Source organism: Rhinopithecus bieti, unplaced genomic scaffold, assembly GCF_001698545.2.
Source record: "Rhinopithecus bieti isolate Rb0 unplaced genomic scaffold, ASM169854v2 scaffold_42745, whole genome shotgun sequence".
Taxonomy (NCBI): domain Eukaryota; kingdom Metazoa; phylum Chordata; class Mammalia; order Primates; family Cercopithecidae; genus Rhinopithecus; species Rhinopithecus bieti.
The window spans coordinates 5,793,999-5,813,961 of record NW_016819184.1 but is presented as its reverse complement, the minus strand read 5'-3'; the positions used below and the strand labels follow the sequence as shown (position 1 = coordinate 5,813,961).

The window sequence follows — 19,963 nt, the reverse complement described above, 5'->3', positions numbered from 1 at the left end:
GCAGCACCTTGATCTCAAGCCTTTGGTCTCCGGACTGAGAAAAACAGTTTCTGTTGTTTGTGATCTTTTGTCCTGGCTGCCCCAGCTGAGTGCACACCACCTCCTCCTGCGGGCTTGCCCTCAGCGAAAAGGACATGTGCCACAGACACCAGGGGTCTCAAACTCACAGCTGCCAGGGACCAGGCAGGCCACCAGAATGAGGCCTGTGGTCACCTAATCTTCAAATTGGAAGGTCTGAAGGCAATGCTAGGCCTGACTGTGGGCTGGGCCGGACCTCCCACCCTGACTCACACCCCAACAGGACTCGCACAGGGAGTCCCTGCTAACATCTGAATCCTTCTCTCTGGTCTTGAGTTTTCTTCTGCCTGTTGCTAGCACCATCACACCTCATCTCTCAGCAGCCAGCACAGCTGTAACTCCCCTTTACACAGAGCCTGCACAAGTCGAGCAGGTCCGACACTAAACCACTGTGATTCATTCGCGCCCCAGGAAGAGCCTGGCTGCAGAGGAAGCACACCCGCTTCACAGGCGTCACTCATATGGGTCCATCTTTAATTATGTTAAATATTAATAAAAGTACAGCGTAACTGCGATTCACTGAACATACCTTACAGGACTAAGGGAGTACAATTTAACACAGTCTGGTGCACAGCTTTTGAGAACAAAAAGGAACTTCAATACCATGTTATGAGAAATGCTCCAATTCACTTTGGTTTTGAATGGCAGGCTCGAGAACCACCGCCCAGAATGGAACCTATTCTGTCAGCAAGAGCCGGGCCTCGAACGAGAGGAAGCAGAGGCAGCAGAAGTGCCCTCTGGAGAAAGGCCCCTGGAGGGAAAAACCATGTCTGGATGGCATTGATTGGCACAGAAGGGATGGGACTGCATATATAAAAAAGATCCGCATAATAAACCAAATAATATTGGAAATAATACCTTCAGTAATACTTCTGTAAGAAGCAGAATTACACCACATGTTATTCACATGCATAGGAGTGCATAAGAAAAATCCCTTGTTGTAATTATGGTTGGTGTGGAACAGTAAAATACGTACTGAAAATGACAAGTTAATTGGCAGAGAAATTAATCTATAAAAGGGTTGTGTCCAGAGCGGAGGAGCCTCATTAGCAACTGGAACTGAACAGAACCCACTCAGAAGACGCACTCACCCACACGTGCGAGTACACACACACACACATACACACTGTACTGCAAATAAATATACACACACACTGAAGTGATCTCTCCCTAAAGCATCCTTGTGCTCAGACCAGATTTCCCTGCTGGAGGCTGCTCCCAGTGCCGGCTATAGAGAAGGTGGGGACTGTCCCTGCAAGTGAGAGTTCGGGACACACAGCTCCTTCAGTAGCAGGAACAGCTCTCGGCCATCCTAGCGCTCAGAGCCCTCTGCACACCTTCACATGGGCTGTGTGTCCCTTCTCTGATGGCAGAAAGATAACAGCACCAGGAGGGGACGGCTGAGCGATTGCAGATCCTCCTACCCCTAAAGCCCGGTCTGTCTCACACATGCAAGTTAGAGCTGGGTAGGCGGGTGCTTGCACTTTCTGGCTTTGGTGGACAAGACCTTGGCCTGAGAACTTTGGTTCACAGGAAGCTTCCCTTGACAACACTTGAGTGCAAAGCTTCATCCAGGTCCCACCTGGGCTGTTGCCAAGGATGCTCAAGTCTTCTCTTCAATCTTGCCTGTGACTGCCAAGAAATGACAAGATCTCTTGCCCATCCATCGGTAAACCAAGCTGCCAAGTAGCCTGGAAAATTCCATGAAGAACACGACTCTTAGAAACCTCATCCCAAATCTCAACACGCCCAAGTTCAGCTTATGCATTGTGTTTCGGAAATGGGACATGGGTATCTATAGTCCCTTGCTGGGTGAGGAACTTTGATCACACGTAGTGGAGAATGTGGAAATAAACGTTTTCCAATGGGAAGGTGGAGAAATGGAGCCTGTAGCCAGCCAGAACTAAAAATTAAAATCCTCTGTTTCTCTGATGATCTTGTAAACGTGATGAGGGCTTGAATTACCTAGATTTTCCATGAAGTGTTCAATTCCTTGAGGTTGCTCATTCTGGCATTAACAGCAAAAATTTCCCTTCCAAATATAAACTGAATTTCTTGACATGTATAGAGGCAGCAGAGAGAGAGCCAGGACTGGTTAAATGCAGAAAGCGGTTTTGTTTTAAATGTATTCATTTTCTATGTTAAACATAAGTAAAGTCCACAAGGACAGAATAGGAGGAGGTCAGAGAGATGAAGGTGCTGCCAAAAACGGACTGATTTTTTTCCTTTTGGAAACAGTGACGTTAACAGGGTTTACCTCTGAAGAAACTAGAGGGCTGACTTTGGAGTAAAGGAGAAAAAAAAATGAAGAGCCTCCATTCTCGAAAGACTGCGGTTCTCTGTCCCAGTGAGGTTAGCGATCTCAACAAGCGTTTCAGAAGTGAATGTGATATGATCACACCTGTGAAGATAGCCATTGAATATAGACAGTCTGTGCAACACGGCGAGACCCCATCTCTAGGGGGAAAAAAGGGAACGTGAAGTGTAAGTTCCAGCCAGCCCTGTGGCATGACCTCTGGCGTGCTGACTCAGAACCCAGACTGAGGCTCGCCAGAAGGCCGAGGTGGGCAGCGCTGGGCTGCCTTCCCTAGGTGTTCTCTCCACACCCAGTGCAGGGTCAGCTGGCTGCATCCCCAGGCTCCAGGACGCTCGGAGCAGCGCTGAATTCTTGAGAAATGGGGTCTCCACTGGCCTCAAACAGAGGAGCTCTGTGAGCGGTCCATTGCTGAGCTCTTGAACATCACAAAAGAAATTCCAAAATGGTTATAATTCATGTGTGCCTAGAGTGGCGGAGTCCTGGGGTTTTCCATACCATGAGTGAAACAGTTCCCTGCAAAGAGATTTGTAAAATCCTGGTGATGACGGCATTGGCGGGCCCAGCATGTGCAGCAACAGTTCAGCTCTCACGTCGTCTTCCACGCAAACGCCTCATCAGCGAGGACCTGCGCCAGCCTAGCGTTGAAGGGCCTGTAGAAATCCCGCAGAATCTTCTGTGTGATGGGCCACATGGGCCCCAGGTTCCGGTCCTCGGGACGCCGTGCATTGGAGGCGGGGCTCTTGGTCATCAAAGCCTCCTGCTTCTCACTTAAGGGCCCTAGAATAAAAGAAGAGGAGTCCCGTAAGGCAGGAGGCATGGCAGGAAGTAAAAGGGACTTCGCAAAAATCCCAGCTATGCTTCGTATTCAGACAGGATTTTCCTTTAAGAAGAATGTATTTGGGGATTAAAATTCTTTGGCCGGATCCATTTCGGAGGCACTGAGGAAAGTGGAAATACCATTAGGAAATTGCAAAGAAATTCTGTGGCGGGTGCAGGATGCCCACCCACGGGGGAGCCCAACTGGCATTTAATGATGATACAGCGTCTGAGGCTGACCTCAAGGATTCCCTTCCAATTGCCCTTGGTGGGCTGCTCTCCATGGGTGTCAGCCCATCCTTGGAGGAACGTGCGGCCTGCCGGGCACAGCCCATGGGCTTCAGTTTTCCTGCTCAGCAGCCCTCTGGAATTCCGCCATCATCGTTTCTATTTCAGGCTGCTCATGCCAAGGGCCCTGGGCCTGCAGTTTCACCCTGTGCGTCTTGCTGTGAAGTGGCCATAGGTTGGAGGGTGGGGAGGAGGCCACCTGTGCCCAGAGCCCCCACGGGCTGAACCGCCCCATCTGCAGCAAGGACATCAGTGAGGAGAGGCCTGCCGGCAGGGGCTGTCAGTCGCCCCCACGCCCCGCCCTCTGGAGTGAGGAGAGGCACTAGATCAGGCCGGCAGAGGTTGTCAGTCACCCCCATGCCCTAGCCTCTGGAGTGAGGAGAGGCCCTGGAACCGGCTGGCAGGGGCTGTCAGTCACCTCCACACCCCGGCCTCTGGAGTGAGGAGAGGCCCTGGAACAGGTCGGCAGGGGTTGTCAGTCACCCCCACGCCCAGCCCTCTGAGCCACAGCTTCTTGGTGTAACCCATCACTGCTCAAGCCTCTTTACCCAGGGCTCTTGGGCTCTGGCCAAAGTCCTTAGCCCATATACAGAAAAAGCATGTCCCAGCATCCTAGGGCCATATGAGATACAGAATTGGCCTTACTATCCATCTTGGGGACAAAAGACAAGCTCATTAATGGGACAGAGTCAACATGTGGTCAAATCAAAGAAAGATGAGTCTAAGCCTTGGAAGGGAAAGAACTCATCAAACTCCATCACATTACCAGCTCTCCAAAAAAAGGAGAAACAAAATCAAATGATCAAAGAGGCCCAAGTCCCAGTGGCAGGCAGATGTATTTCCAGAAACACTCAATTAACCAAGTTCCCGGGCAAGACCATTAGTCAGGGCTGCAGGAGGCGTTCTGGGAAGGAGGGCAGCTTGTTCCGAGCCTGTTCAGCCTTTCAAGCCATCCCTGGGTGCCCTGTCCACATGGGCAGCCCTCACTCCGCCAGCACATGCCTCTGCCAGCCATCACCATAGTCAGCAGTGTGGCCTATCACCACAAAGTGACTCTCAGGCCCATGGGGGCGCTGGTATCCACAAGCTGAGGGCAGGCGCTCATGACCCAGGGGCCCAGCACCCATGACCAGCAGCCAAAACTCAGCCATAGGCTGTGACTCCAGGAATGTCCAAGAATACCCGAGATGATGCAATGATCTGTCTGTTCCCTCCTCCAAGCCCCACGTCCTCTGCTCCAGCTCCCTGGTGACATCCTGTTGGTCATACAAAGCTCAGCTCTCAGGCCCTTTCCTTCCATGAAGGCTTCCTCATCCCTGCAGTAGCTGGGATCCCAAACCATCAGCACGTACCTTACATGATGACAGTGCTGACCTTCCCCATGGCACCCTACCTGTCATTCAGTTAGGTGAGCTATGGCCTCCTCCTCTGCCTTCACTAGACCATAAGTTCCCAGAAGGGAAACTATCTCCTCCTCTCCAGAGAATCCCTCACCATACTGTGCACAATGACCTGTGTACAGCTAGTGCTCAATAAATGGTACTTAACAGGCCTCCTGGAGGGCATCCCCAGGCCTCCCAGCTCAGCCCATTCCTACCCAGCTGACCAGGTCTGCATTTGCCCCAGGGGACTCCCAGAACAGGTCCACAGAGCTCATGCTTTGTCCTGTCAGTCTAAGCACCACACTCATACCTAGGTTCAGAAACTGGAAGACCTTGTGCATGGTGTACTTGACGTTGGATGCATGATCTTCCAGGCGAAGAATGAGAAACTGTTGCTTGTCAAAAACACTGAGCCAGTCCAGAAGGTACACAGCATAGAGCCCGACCTGGAGCCTCACCTAGGACCACAGAAGAAGGGCATTATTTCAAGAGCAGTTGCCCCAACACCATAGGGCACTTTTCCAAAAGTGGTATGGCATTTCACTGTACCACAAAAGAGTTATCCTAGCAAAGGTACTTTCAGAAGCTGGATTTTAACACAAGGTGTTCTTGCTTCTTTACAGGGGGTTTTGTGCTACATGTGCAAAGAATTCCTCTACTAGGGGTTGCATTTAATCCTCACAACACCCTGTGGGTAGCTCCATGCCTCCATTTCACAGGTAAGGACTGAAGTGCAGGGAAGAGGTCAAGGTTGTTGCCACCAATGGTGCGCATGTTCTTTGCACAATATCCTGGCTATTTCTCTGTTCCCAGTGTGACCTCTATGCCCAGCACACAATGGGCTGTGAAAAATCAACCACAGACACCCCAAAGACAACCTAGATGAGTGAAGAGCCAAATGCCTGATGCCAGAGAAAAATCCTTGACTGTGAGGGTGTGTGTAAATCAGCATCTAATCAGCACTGAACCAAGTCCACAGGAGGATGTTTCTATTTAAGTCCTTTCTACTTTCTAGTACCCATTTCCCAGGTCTTCATCCTTCTGTTCCTTCTCTTGAGCCCTACTGCAAGCTGTGGGGTAAAGATTTCACTCTATTCAAAGAGAACTCTGGTCTTTCCCTCAGCTCCTGGGGGGTGATCTCTAGGCCCCTGGACATCCTACCGGACAGAAGTGTCCTGATTGGCCTGGGGGTTTTGGTCACAGGCAGGTTAACACTGTGCTTTATGATGGGGCCTTGGGCCACATGGTATCAGCACTGACTCTAGTAGGACTGGAGACTAAAGGTCAGCCACAGGAGCTGCATGTGATAGAGCCCCAGTAAAAGGCCTGGACCCCCAAGGCTTGGCCTGGCAATACTCCCCAAGGATTGTCACATACCATGGCCAGTGGCACTAACACCGTCCATGACTCCACAGGGAGAGAAGGACTCAGAGCTCTGCATTTGGGTCCCTCCTGGACTCTGCCCCCTGCACTTCCTCTCCCTTGGCTGATTTTAATCTTCATCCTTTCCCTGTAATAAATCATAACCAAGAGCGTAATAGCCTCCAGTGTGTTCTGAGAATCCTTCTGGAAAATTACAGAACCTGAAGGTGGGTTGGGGAATATCTCTCCTGAACTTGAAACTGGTGTCAGAAGTGACAGCAGTCTTGGGAACAGTTTCCTCTAACTCCACAGTTCACCCTAAACTCTTAGCAAAGCTTCCAGGAAAACAAAACAAAACAAACAAAGAAAACCAGCCTCTTTCCCTTTCGCTGAGGCCCCCTTCTCCAGGGCTTCTCCCCTTGCCCCTTCTCCAAGTGCCCAGGGCCCCTGCTCTGCCTATCTGTGTCTGCGCAGAACTTCTCATCTCCCACCACTCCCCAGTTCACACCACTCCCTTTGTTTGTGCCCCATCTACACCTGCCTGAAGCTGCTACAGCCTCCTGGCTGGTCCTCCTTCCCCTGGTCTCTGCACTCCCATCTGCACCCTGCCACCAGCTGGGCTTTCCAAAGCAGTGAGCTAGCCACAGCCAGCCCTGCTTAAAGCCTCCATGGCTTTCTATGTATAGAAAGTTCTGGGCCTGCCTTAAACTTCCAGCTCATCCTCTCATATATGCAGCACTTCCCGGCTCCCCAGGCTCCTCTCTGGAGTTCCCATTTTTTAGGCAGACACTCTCATGTCACATTTCCTTTCCTGCCCAACTTGACCTGGACCTTGACCTTGAGGACAGGGACTGTGGCTTCTCCACCATCTCATCCTTGCAAAGCCTGCACTCTGGCCCTCAACATGGTTTTCGGGTGCAATTGCTGAATACAGTGTTAACAATAAGACAATGAAAGATTGGGCAAAATATGTACAGATGCTAACTCTTCTTTTCCCATTTCATTATTTTTCTAACCGTGGAGGAGGATGGGGAGGAAGAAAAGCAATTAGAGTGGATAAGTTGCCTTCAAAATTCATTAGCTGTTTCCAACCCACACTTTGTTGCTACCTCACATGCCAGCTCAGAAAAAAAGACCTCAAGCTGGGCCGAAGCTAAAGAGAAAATGAGAACGTGCCAGTCTCGGAAATAAACATGCGTGTCGCCTCCAACGCAGACGAATCATGACGAGACCATCTTGCTGTTAAGTCACCGGCCTCCTGGGGTTTTCAATTCTCTCCCTGGCAGGCTTGTAGGCCATCCCTCGTAGGGGAGACCAGTCTGATGAGGTTTTTCTTCTCCAGAGAACGTGCCTTTCAACAGGAGAACTTTCCAGAAGGAAAGCAGCCAGGTGTTTGTGGCAAGCTGGGGTGTTTTAGAGCAGCTGTGGCCTGCCGAGCACCTGGCTGGGCACCTGCACCTGACAGCTCTCTGAAACCTCGTTTGTGCCCATCCTCGTGAAAGGCCCCTGAGCGGTCTCAGGTGGACACAGGCCTGCACTGCAGCATGGTCCTCCTCAGCAGGCGGCGCTGAGCCAGGAAGGGGAGGAAAAGAGGAAACCGCAGGGGCTGCACGCGGGGAAGGCCTCCAGGCATTTGGCTGCTTCTCCGGGGGCTAGCTCCCCTCCCGCTTTGTGCCTTCCCTCTGATCCATCCACCCCAAAGTCCCCTCAATTCCCACCCCAACCCCAGCCCCTTGCCAGGGAGGGGAGTGTGGTCACCTGAAGTGACAGTTTCTGGTGCAGGCAGTATCACTACTGCAACCATATGCACCATGAAGACAGGACAAAGACAGCCCCCAGCAGACTGTTTTCCCTCACCTTTTCCCAGTATAGGACAGAGAATCAAAATAGAACAAAAATAAAAAGGGTATTTAGGGCAAGTGCCCAATGTGCTTAAAATTAGAAAACATCAGAGCTGCGAGAAGCCTTTGAAGTTAACTGTGCCAGCTGATTCATCGATAGAAACATGAAGGTGCAGGGCAGGGCAAGGGGCTACTCAGGGTCGGTGGCCAATACCCTTGAAGCCAGGACCCGAAGCCAGGTCACCTGTGCACATGGAACTTGCCCCCATGCAGGGCCCCAGGGAAGAGCAATCGCCACCGAGATCCGAGGCTGAGCTGAGCACAGTCCCAGTCCCCTCTTCTCCCCAGACAGGTACCTGGCCAAGCCTCTCCGTTCCCTGCTAGGGATTTCAGTTGGGAGTTCCCACTCAGACTCCCCACTGGTCCCCATTCATTCATTTGGCAAATAAGCTGAGCTCGTGCCACCATGTGCCAGGCACCCTGCTAGGCAATGGTGATGTGCTGCTAACAGAAGTGGCCCTGGCCTCAGGGAGGCTGCAATCTCGTGGAGACAGAGCTCAACTGGTAAAGAAACAGACTTCAGCGGTCACCTTGTGATGCACGCAGTGGAGAAAAGGAGTGGGTAGAAAGAGAAGACCGTCAGAGTAAAGCAAGCCCTGGTGGCTCTCCAACCGGAGCCCACAAACACCCACCTGGAGGGCCTAAGAAACAGACCATGGCCCTGTCCCCAGAGTTTCTGATTCAGGTCTGGGGATGGCAGAGCGTTTGCATTTCTGACAAGTTCCCAGGGGCTGTGGCTGCTGCTCATCTAGGCACCAGGCTTCTCAGGACCCTGCTCTGAGGCAGGCGCACTGGCCCCTCTGAGCACCCCCAGGGTAGGGTGTGCTGCAGAACAGTGGCAGGGGCTGGCCAGAGGCAGAGGGGTCTGTGCTGCCCCTGCGTCCGGGTGCCACAGGAAGGTGGTGAAAGACTCCAGCAGGGTGTGCCGGGGCCTGGGGTGCCTCACAAAGCTGCCCTCCCAGAGCTGTGGCCGGGCTGGGATTCACAGGTGGAGGGAAACTGGCTTCTCCTCCCAGAAATGAAAATTCACCTCTATGGGGAGGGTTTCCAATTGCGTGGCTCTTTCTCTGATGTGTGAGCTCTCCAAGGACTGAAGAGAAGATAAAGGGACAATCTGTTACTGCTACATCTCTCCTGTCCACTGAGCCTGCCCCTGGGGATCTCCTTTGACCAGAGGCACCCGCTAAGCTACTGTCTTGTCATCCTCAGCAAAACACAAAATTGAACATAAAAGCCCAGGCCTCCTGCCAGCAAAACCCTTTGCTTTTAGGAGCCAGCTAGGGAAGGCAAAAACTACCTGAGTGTCAAAGGCCAGCAGACCCAGGACTGAACCTTGAGCCTGCCTGATAACAGCTATTGCTGGGAGGATTCACCTCTGTGGGCCTCAGTGTTCCCATCTGTAAAGCAGGGATGGATTTCAGGGGATCTCTAATGAGACGATGCATTGAAAGGACTTGGGACAGGGGCTGGCAGTAAAGAATAAAGTTGGGGCCGGGCGCGGTGGCTCAAGCCTGTAATCCCAGCACTTTGGGAGGCCGAGACGGGCGGATCACGAGGTCAGGAGATCGAGACCATCCTGGCTAACACGGTGAAACCCCGTCTCTACTAAAACTACAAAAAACTAGCCGGGCGAGGTAGCGGCGCCTGTAGTCCCAGCTACCCCGGAGGCTGAGGCAGGAGAATGGCGTGAACCCGGGAGGCGGAGCTTGCAGTGAGCTGAGATCCGGCCACAGCACTCCAGCCTGGGTGACAGAGCGAGACTCCGTCTCAAAAAAAAAAAAAAAAAAAAAAAAAAAAAGGTTGGATCCCTTTCGCCTCTCACAGATGGAGTTTCAGAAACTTTTTATCAGAAAGATTCAAGCATACACAACATGGGGAGGACCACGATGGCGCCCACGAACTTATGGCTCAGGTTCAGCAGTGCTCTCAAGTTCACAGTCGGAGTGCTGACCTGGAGCAGGAGGGCAGGGGCACACCCTCCCTTCTGTGTGGGAGAAAGTGTCCAAGTGCTTGGCCCCAGGGCACTGGATGGGGGTCAGCACGCTCTACGTGGTACAAAGTGCCCGGCAGCATGCAGACTGCACATGCATATTAAATATTCGCTCTTCTGCAGCAAGAAACACTATTTAAAGCTATTAAAATAAACTGTGCCTCGGGTCAGGAGTTCCCCCTGCCCTGCCTCTCCCTGTCCATCTAAACCCAGCCCAGCTTAAGCCGCTTCTTCCTAGGAGTCCCCAGTGCAAAGCCCACACTTGCCCCACTTTTCCCAGTCCTTTTCAGGCAGTCTCCTGCAGAGAGAACTCAGTGGTCCCAGGGCCTGCAGCGGAGGGCTCTGGCCCTTCTGCGACCACATTAGCTGGATACCTTGCCCCTCGCTGTCCTCATCTGCTGACAGTGACATGGACTGACTCCTGTCTTCCCACCCACCCATCGGGTTTGTTATGAGAGTCACGCAGGATAATGAACAGGAGAAAGTTTCAAAAGGCACAATGTGGTAGAAATGCCAAGGTGGGGACGGACACATGCCTCATTCCAAGCACACAGCACAATCCTGCACCTTCTCTCTAGGACCAGGGCCTGCCACGCCACAGGTGCTGAGTAGCAACCACTGAAGATCAGACTGTTGGGGAAATGTTGAGGCCAAACACACGTCTCGGGGAAGCTGGGTTAAAAGGCCTAGATTTGGGTCCTATATCCTCTGCTTACTGGCTGTGACTCCAGAGGAAGGCTGCCTCCCTGAGCCTCAGTTGTCCCAGTAGGAAGCCCCAGGCATGCAAGGGCGTGTGTTAAGGTTTAGTGCCAGGTTGATCCTGAGTCTACACTAGCTGAATCCATCACTTCCCATCCATACTCTGACGAGCACACATAGCCTCCTCGGCAGGCTCCACCTGGTGGTTCTTGTCTACCAGGAGGCACTTGGGCAGAGAAGGGGGCCAGGCAAACGGGGTCACCTGGCCAGATGGGGCCAGGAACCACCAATGCCTTCCTCCTTCTCATCCCTCCCTCAGTCAGGGTGCTGGCCTCAGACAAGCCTTAAAGGCCGTGCACCAAGCTCTTCCTTCCCTTAAATGAGGCCCCTATCAAAGACAGGACAACACTCCTATTTGGTTTCTCTTGGATTTTCCTTGGACTTTTCCCTCAAGATCCATTCCTGGCGGAGGCCTGCACCGGCTGACCCTCGGGGGACAAAGGTGCACCCTCACTTCCCACACTAAAGTAGGCGAATCCCCCCGAGCTATGCTTTAAATTCCCCTGGAGACAGTCTCCTGACAACGTCACAAATTTTGTTCATAATTACAGTTGTTTAGGATTTCAAATTATATCATTTAATAATGCTGGGGAATTTCCTCTCTTTGCTTTGCATTTATAAATATTGGCTGATTAAGTCAGAGGGTGAGTGCCAGCCAAAGAAGTGAGCTCGGAGCCACGAACCCCTGTAAAGGGGAATTTTCCTGTGGTCACGCACTGGGGGAGACACAACCAGGCCTGTCTGTTCAGATTCGCCTCTGTGCCCCCAGATCTTCAGAGATGAGGACGTACCGGGAGGGCACCTCTGCTCTGAGCGTTTTACGGCCAGCTTCGGGGAGGAGGGGACAGGGAGGCAAGGGTGGCCTTCCTGTTTCTGCCGTTTTCTCAAATGCCAAGCTGTTATATTTTGGGGCAGTGTGCCCTGAACCCCATCAATAGTGATGGCAGTTCGGCATTTCAGAAAGATGCCTGGTGCAACGGATCAAGGTGAGAAGGAGTCTGGGGAGGGGCTGCCTCCCAGAGAGAGGGAAGTTGTGCAGGCGGGGGTTGCAGTGAAAGGGCCGGTGGCTGAATCAGGGCAGTAGCAGAGGGTGGGAGAACAGTGGAGCTCTCTAGAAATAACTGGGAGAAAGAGGGAAAAGGACTTGTGGGTGGATTGAATCAGGCATGCTGGGATGATGGGCAAACGCAGTCCGCGAGCATGTTCCCCGATTTGCATGCCACCTCGGCATTTGACCCATGATAGCCCTGGCTCTTAGCTGCTGCGATTACTGTTTATGCCAGGACTGAGGGTCCTCCACGTGGGGCCTGCAGGATGGAAGAGCCACCTGCAGCAGGAAAGTGTAGATGTGGCACGAAATGGGCCTGGCCTGAGTCACAGTTGCAACTTGATTTGTGTCTGTCAGCACACGCTAGGCACCCCTCTGTGCTCAGCATCGTGATCGTGCTGGAAGAAACCACAACCCCACCTTGAGGCGTCACGCCCAGCGCCACTTTCCTCCTGCTGGCACCCCTTTCCTCCTGCCAGCCCCAGCCCTGAGATCGCCCTCAGGGAGCCACCTTGAGAGCCAGGCGGGCTGTCCTGCTTGTTCTCTCAGACTCACTCCATAGGGGTCCAGGGCCAAGAGTCACAGGTGAGAGCGGTTCTGGGTCACGAAGCTGGGTCGACAAGCCGTGCTGGCCAAACCACACACAAATAAAGTTTCTCCAAGACCCTGTGTCCCCTGTGACGGTGGCTGCAGAGCCACTGGGTCATTCCCCCTTTGACCATCATAGCCCTGTGCCCGACTGCTCTCTTCATCAAACCCAAGCACAGACAAACACAGGTTTCCCGTTTCTCCGGGTCTCTGTTTCCTTATGAAGGCTCCCTCCCGGGTTACATGAAACTTACGTTAAACAAGTACGTGTGCTTTCTTGCGTTAGTCTTTTATTAGAGGTGCCTCAGCCATGAACACAGTAGTGAGATATTCCTTTTCCACTCCTACACTATCCTCTGCTTAAAACCCTCCGAGTGGTCCCATCTCTCTCAGGGTGAAGTCTAAACTTCTTCTGAGGCTCACTAAGTCCCGGTGGTGCGGCCGCACGTGCCACGCACCCAAGCCCCCTCCCTCAGTGCCCCCCATCTCCCACACCACGCGGCTGGCTGTGTTCTGCATGGTAGGTGGTGCTGACCACTGGGCCTTTGCACACGCTGCTCTCAGTTCCCTGGCCAACTCTCCTTCAGGCCCCAGCACAGACATTCCCTCTCCTAAGAACCTGCCTGATGCCCTGTTCTCAGGTGGTTCTCTGGTGGCCAGAGCTCCCTGCCCAGCCTCCATCTTCTCTCCCTGCCAGCTGCACAGGAAGGCAAGGACCACACCTGTCCTGGCACTGCTGTGGCCCCAGGACTCAGCACCATGCAGGGGACATAGTGGCAAGAATGAATGCAGGAATGTAAGACAGACTCATCACTCTCTAATCCTTACAACAGCCTGGTAAAGCAGTATTATTACCCCATTGTGTGACAAAGCAACTGAGTCTCAGAGAGGCTGAGACAACTGCCTAGAGTCACACAGCCAGCAAATGGCCAAGCTAGAAACCTGATCCACACCAATGGCTGGTTCCAAAGTGCACTCCTCCCACCTGGCACCAGAGCAGACTCTGGGGTACCTGTGTCCCTGTGTCATCTTCCTTCCCAAACTACAAAGTCCAACAGGGCAGGCTGGAATCCCACCCGCTGCCCCTGCATGCTGCCTCCCAGATCTGATGGCCTCTGTAATAAGAAAGAGGGAGCAGAGCCTCTAGGCCTGAAGTCCCCCCACCCTGGGGCCTTCCGAGACTCCACAGCAGGCCTGTTCCTGCCTTGCCATGCGAGACGCTGAGCGAGCAAGGATTGTAAAGCCACTCCGGAACAGGCAGCGGCATTAGCCTTGCTGCATAAGCCCTGCTGTTGAAGCACACAGCCAGCCCAGGGAGCCCAGCATGGAAAACTATCCCAGGGCTAAAAGGTGCTGAATTCACCATTAACAGCATTCGAAAAGGCTAGAAATTTACAGACATAGTTCTGAAGGAAGAACAAGAGATACGATTGAGGAATCAACCAAAAATATTTTTCAATTGAGACTCTGTCAAAGAAGCATTGAAAATCATTGGTGGGTAATTTTTTAAACCAACAAAACAATCCGCCGCTCGAGAGAATGCTCTTAAGACAATTTGAGAGTTGGGTGTCCTCGCGTCTGCCGATTCTAATTGCCGGGTGTCTTGCTAAATGGTAATCTTCCTAAACGCACCCTCATTCTCCTGCTGAGGGAGGAGGGGGAGGTGGCAGGTGACCAGCAGGGAAGAAGGCAGGGAGCCAGCCTAAGAGCCCATCAGTTTTCAGCTTTTACATCCATGAATAATGGGGAACAGCATTTGCACATTAAAACGCTTCTCTCTGTTCCTATGCTAAAACCCAAGCCCACAATGCCACTTGCATAATAACAACAAACCAGCTCCTTCTGCCGGGGGCCAGCTCGGGGGATACGCACAGGCATGGCGTTGTTGAGGGTGTTGTTGTAGACGCAGGCGCGCAGTGAATAATCAAGCATGCAATTTTCAAACAGCTGCAGAGCTTCTGTCACTTTCTCATGGAAGTCGTCTGCGGATTTATTCGAACTTGCAAAGTAGAGATAGTCTGAGTACAACCTGTGAATTAAATAAATGTATATTTTTAACACCCATGAACATGCAATCACACCATTTGGGTGACAATGAAAATCAATGTAGAATTACATTATCCAGTTTTCCTGATTGAAACACAACCACCCCTTTTCCTTCCCTTGCAGATGAGCCACCTCCCTTGTCCCTTGGAGCTCCCACCCTTCTGGTGGTCACCTAAGCTCTTCCAGACCCAGACATGTCTACACTGGCCCCACACAAACCACCGGCCGCTTTTCTGTTGTTGCTCATTCTAGTCATCTCAGGCAGCCTCTGTTTTCACAGTAACAGGGAGCTTCAAACAACACCAGATTACAAAAATGGTACACTAGCAAAGAGAAGCCATGAAAATTTTATGCACCTTCTCATTCCTCTCTCCTCTGCTGAAGGGAACAAAAATAAGAGCATCTGTTGCTCTCGCAATATTACAATTTCACATGAAATTCCCAGTCCTTTGCATACACATTCCTGCCATTGAAAAAAAAAATGATGAAATGTGTCTTTCTAGGTTGGTAGGGACCTCGTTTTTAACACAATATAAAAGCACCCCCACGTATGCATGTGAATACCTGTGGACATGGATCTGTTCATAGACACCATACACGCTATGGCAGATCGCTGCCACACAGGAACTGGTCATCTTCCTTGATCTACTTTGGGCTCCTCTGTATCCTCCTCCCAAGTAAACCTCAACTTTTCTACCTCCACGTCCATCTCTGCATCACCCTATTTTACCAAGAATCCTGCTGTTAAATAAACTTTATGAGAGGCTACTGTTCTGGACGGAGCTTCTGCACTAGGCCCCCACAGGCCAGAACAGTCATCTGTGCTAGGTGCCACGTCATTGAACTGAACTCAGAACGGGCCAGTTTCCAAAAACCAGGGGATTCACAGCAACCAGTCATGCGTCCCCTTTGCTTTAACCCTAGAAGGAAAGTCACTTGAAATGAACAATCCACTCTCTGTTCCCTGTTTCTGCTTCTTCAGCCCATTTCTGCCTATAAAGCCAGAACCTGGCTGGGCCCACAGGAGCACCTTCGTATTACAGGAATGGGATGCTGCCCTGTTTATGGACCGTGCTAATAAACACCAGGGAGATCTTTAAACTAAATGTGTCAAAATGTTGTTTGTTGACACGGCTACGCTGGTTTAGCCAGAATCCCCTACCCTTGATAACTGATCACCCTTCTTATCCGATCAGGTTCCTGGTCCACCACCTCCAGGAGGTGCCTGGCCACCTGGCCTGTCTCCAGCAAGAATCCCATCGGGTTGGTTTAGCCGGAATCCCCACCCCTTCCCCTTGATGTTTTCCCTTAGTAACTTTCCAGCCACCAACCCCCTTGCTCTGCTCCTGGCTTTTTTTTTTTTTTTTTTTTTTTTTTGAGATGGAGTCTCAATCTGTCGCCCAGGCTGGAGTGCAGCGGCGTGATCTTGGCTCACTGCAACCTCCGCCTCCCAGGTTCAAGCGATTCTCCTGCCTCAGCCTCCCAAGTAGTTGGGCCTACAGGCGCCTACCCACCAAACCTGGCTAATTTTTTTGTATTTTTCATAGAGATGGGGTTTCACCATGTTTGCCAGGCTGGTCTTGAACTCCTGACCTCAACTGATCCACCTGCGTCAGCTTTAAAATCCCTACTTTTCCTAGTTGTATTCGGAGTCTCTCTCCTCTACTGGAAAACTGTCATGACAGTCCCTATACCTACTACCATGGTCCTGAAGAAGGCCTGCATTGCCATTTTAATAAATGTCAGGGCCAGGCACAGTGGCTCACGCCTGTAACCCGAGCACTTTAGGAGGCCAAGGTGAGAGGATCACTTGAACCTCGGAGCTCAAGGCCAGCCCAGGCAACATAGTGAAACCCTGTCTCTACTAAAAATACAAAACATTAGCCAGGCATGGTGGTGCGTGCCTATAGTCCCAGCTATTCTGGAGACTGAGGTGGGAGAATCACCTGAACCCAGGAAGTTGAGGCTGCAGTGAGCCGTGATCGTGCCATTGCACTCCAGCCTGGGCAATGGGAGTAAGACCCTGTCTCAAAACAAACAAACAAAAAAAAGTGTATTTATCTTCAACAGAACTTTCAGGGTGTGAATTTCCTATTCTTTTTTCTCCTCTCTCTCTCCTTGCAGCCCCTTTTGTCTGTTTTCAACCTTCCTGCCATATGTCCCACTCTCTTCTTGCATACACACCTCATCATGAGCTCCATGGCTCTTCCCAGAACCCTTCACACACTCATAGCCTTCGCTGTGTCACCTGCATCTCTGGGCCAAGGGTGAAACCGGGCTTATGAAAAATGTGGCCTACATGGCTCTGCGGGGTCAGGCTTCTCTCTCCTTGAAGCTCCATACTTTCTATTCCTTCAACTTCTCCAACCTGGCTTCCCCTCTTTCCAGGGACTCTCCATCTGCACCCATATCACAGGAAAGAAGGAGAGTCTTTCCTGTGACTCTCCTTCTGCACCCATGCATCCGGGCATCTGACATCCATACTTCCAAATACACCCAGACCTTCAGCCACACACTGTCCTGCAAAAACTGTGCTCCCCTATAGCAGGGTTTGTTGCAAATGTGCCTTCTCCACTGCCCTCCCCTCTAACTGAGGTCATGATACAGGGATCAGCATTTCTCAGGGACAGGCCCAGAAGCTATCCACTTCTGTAGCCCGCCTTGGCACATGGGGTGCCTCTGACATAGCCCGCCATTATTCATCCACGGCCAATGTCCACAGAGGACGCCTCTTGGAAGTCTTGAGCGAGTGGTTTGAGATCTATCCACAAGAGTTCCTAGAATCAAAACACCCACCGGAACAGGAGTGTTCCGTCTACCACAGCCTGGTCGGCCAAACTGTCCAAAGGGACCAGTCAGCAAAGGTACTCGGTGGTCACTGAGTGGATTTCCCCAGATCCACACTCACCTGAGAATATTCCCCACGACAACACCACATCAGCTTATTACTGGTGTCCCCAACATCACCTGTGCTATTTTCCTTCTTCAGAATTAGGAGACACATCAAAACTGAAACGGCGTCTGTCACCATAGGGTCGCTCATAGTTACTATGACCTAAATGGCTGGTCAATAAATGCCGAAATCAGATACACGTGAACCTTCAAGCAGGGTTTGGCTGTGTGCACTGAGGGGTGCCAGGTGGCAACGGGTCCGAGGGGTACCCTTCCTGGCTCACACATTTCCTATGAGTCCTGTCAATATTATGGCTCAGCCCAAGAAACTGCGTCAATGAAAAGTAACAGATGCTTCTGAAAATGTCATAAAATCCCATGTTAAATAAGAATTTAAAGCCCAGTTTTTACCAAAGATGCCCACAGAACTACCCAAATTGTTTGGTGGAACCGGAATTCCATCACATAAATTACCTCATACAAACCCAAACATTGGCTGAAGGTTTCCATACTGAGAATTTTCTTTGTGCCAATAACATTTCTTGCAGATATTTGGCTCATAAGTAAAACAAAAGCAACTAAGCCTGTCTTGATTTTAAATACAAAGTCACTTTATGAGGAAGCTACTGATTCCATACAATTCTTCAGAGATCAAGAAGTAATCCCAGGGAAAAACTGGGACATACCTACTGTTCTAACCAGGCAAGCCCACCCCCAGCAGGTGAAACGGCTGATTTTCATCTGTTTGGGGTGGGTTAAAGTGAACTCACTACCTCCCTTCCCGTGAGTCACATTTACAGCCTCTGAGGGCCAGGTCACGCTCCTTCCTGGGCTGGATGAAGAGACTCCTTTGGCCTCTCAGTCACCTCTGGATACTTTGGATCTGCTCAGAGAATTGGCAGTGGGCTTTGGGAGACCCTTGAACCCTACTGTGAGAACCCACTCTGGGTCCCTGGCATCCTGCTGTGTCACAGACATCTGAACAGGGTCTAGATTCACCACAAGCCATGGCCACCATCTGGATTCTGTAGTTGGATGGATAGTGGACACCAAAGAATTATGTCCAAGTCTTAAGCCCAGCTCCTGTGAATGTGACCTTTCTTGGAAATAGGGTCTTTGCAGACGTCATTAAGTGCAGCATCTTAAGATGAGATCCTCCTGGATTTAAGGTGGTCCCAAATCCAATGGCAGGTGTCCTTATAAAAACAGAAGAGGACAGAGAGCACCACAGAAAGACGGAGGCAGAGCCTGGAGTGCGGCGTCTATGAGCCAAGGAACGCCAAGGACTGCTGGAGGCCACCAAGAACTGGGAGCAGAGGACAGCTTTTATCCCTTAGGGCCACCAGAGGGAACCAACCCTGCAGACACCTTGATTTAGGACTTCCGGCCTCCAGAATCATAAGAGAATACATTTCTGTTGTTTTAAGAAGCCAAGTTTGTGGTGATTTATTCCGACTGCCCTAGGAAACCAATACAGATTTTAAACCCCAATTCCAAGGAAGACCAATTAACTTCAAGGAGTTATTTTCGCTGACACCTCTCTGCCACCCTGAGACCCTGAAACAGTGGCCATGAGGGTAGCGGGGGACTGGAGCCATGTGGCCAGGTTCCCCACAAGGAAGCATGAAGGAAGGCAAATGCAGACAGGAGCACTTCCCTTCAGGGGAGCACTGGGACAGTGAAGCACTGTTTGGGTTCTCCCCAAAAATTAAAGGAATGCTTCCTAAGACTGTCTTCGAGTAACAAAGCTATCATTTCCCCCTCGACTACTCTCCAGGGGAAAGCAGTGAGTTAATAATCTTGGGTGAGGGAAAGCCACTCGGGTGGGTTAAAGCCATTCAGAAAATGTCGAGAAGAACAGCAAACACATCAAGAATAAGTATCCAGTGGACCTCAAAAGGCCGGACAGGCACACCATTGAACAAGATGAAACATACAGAGACAAACTGAAATGTCCACCTTTTAGTCTTCAAAATCCACTGTCCCATGAGGAAGTGGGGGAAGAAGACCAACATGGAAAACACACAGCTCACGATGAATCATCACAGAACTGCAGGGGCACAGACGCAACCCCAGGAAGCATTCACAGAGGCACGGCATCAGGAACGTGGCGGGGTGGAGCCAGGCAACAGGCAGCTCACGGCCTCGGCGGACGCTTGCTTTCGGCGCTGGGCACCAAACCTGGCTGCTCTCCCTGGAGATGCAAAACCTCAGCAGAAAGGAGCCCAGCCCCGAACTCCTGAAAGACTGACCAGCAGGCAGAAGGTTTAGGAAGAAAACCTGGTTGCAGGCAAGGGGAAATATCTCCAGTCAGGGCAGCCCAACACAATCAGATGGTCCTAGGAGGCAGAAGTAGCCTAGGCTGGAGGGAAGGAGGGCTCCAGGGTAGTGTGGGGGCCAGGGGACCTGATACCCTCGCAGCCCTGACTTTCAGGGCTGCCCAGCCCCCTCCAGCTGAGCCACCTCATTTTCTTACTCTCAAACCATCCCGAACAG

General features: G+C 51.5%; 1 protein-coding gene across 6 annotated transcripts in view; it reads right to left on the bottom strand.

Moving 5' to 3' along the window:
- Nucleotides 1-494: 494 nt before the first annotated feature.
- Nucleotides 495-19,963, bottom strand: part of CHST15 (carbohydrate sulfotransferase 15) — an 86,673-nt gene continuing 67,204 nt past the window's right edge. For 3 of the 6 annotated variants that reach the window (XM_017858682.1, XM_017858685.1, XM_017858687.1), the window contains 3 exons: nt 14,402-14,558; nt 5,192-5,339; nt 498-3,172 (listed from right to left, as the gene is read on the bottom strand). In XM_017858682.1, the coding sequence (XP_017714171.1) occupies nt 2,982-3,172; nt 5,192-5,339; nt 14,402-14,558 (496 nt within the window). In that variant the 3' untranslated portion in view covers nt 498-2,981. Of the gene's footprint in view, nt 3,173-5,191; nt 5,340-14,401; nt 14,559-19,963 lie in introns of all 6 variants that reach the window. The other 3 variants (XM_017858686.1, XM_017858684.1, XM_017858683.1) reach the window with 2 other exon arrangements.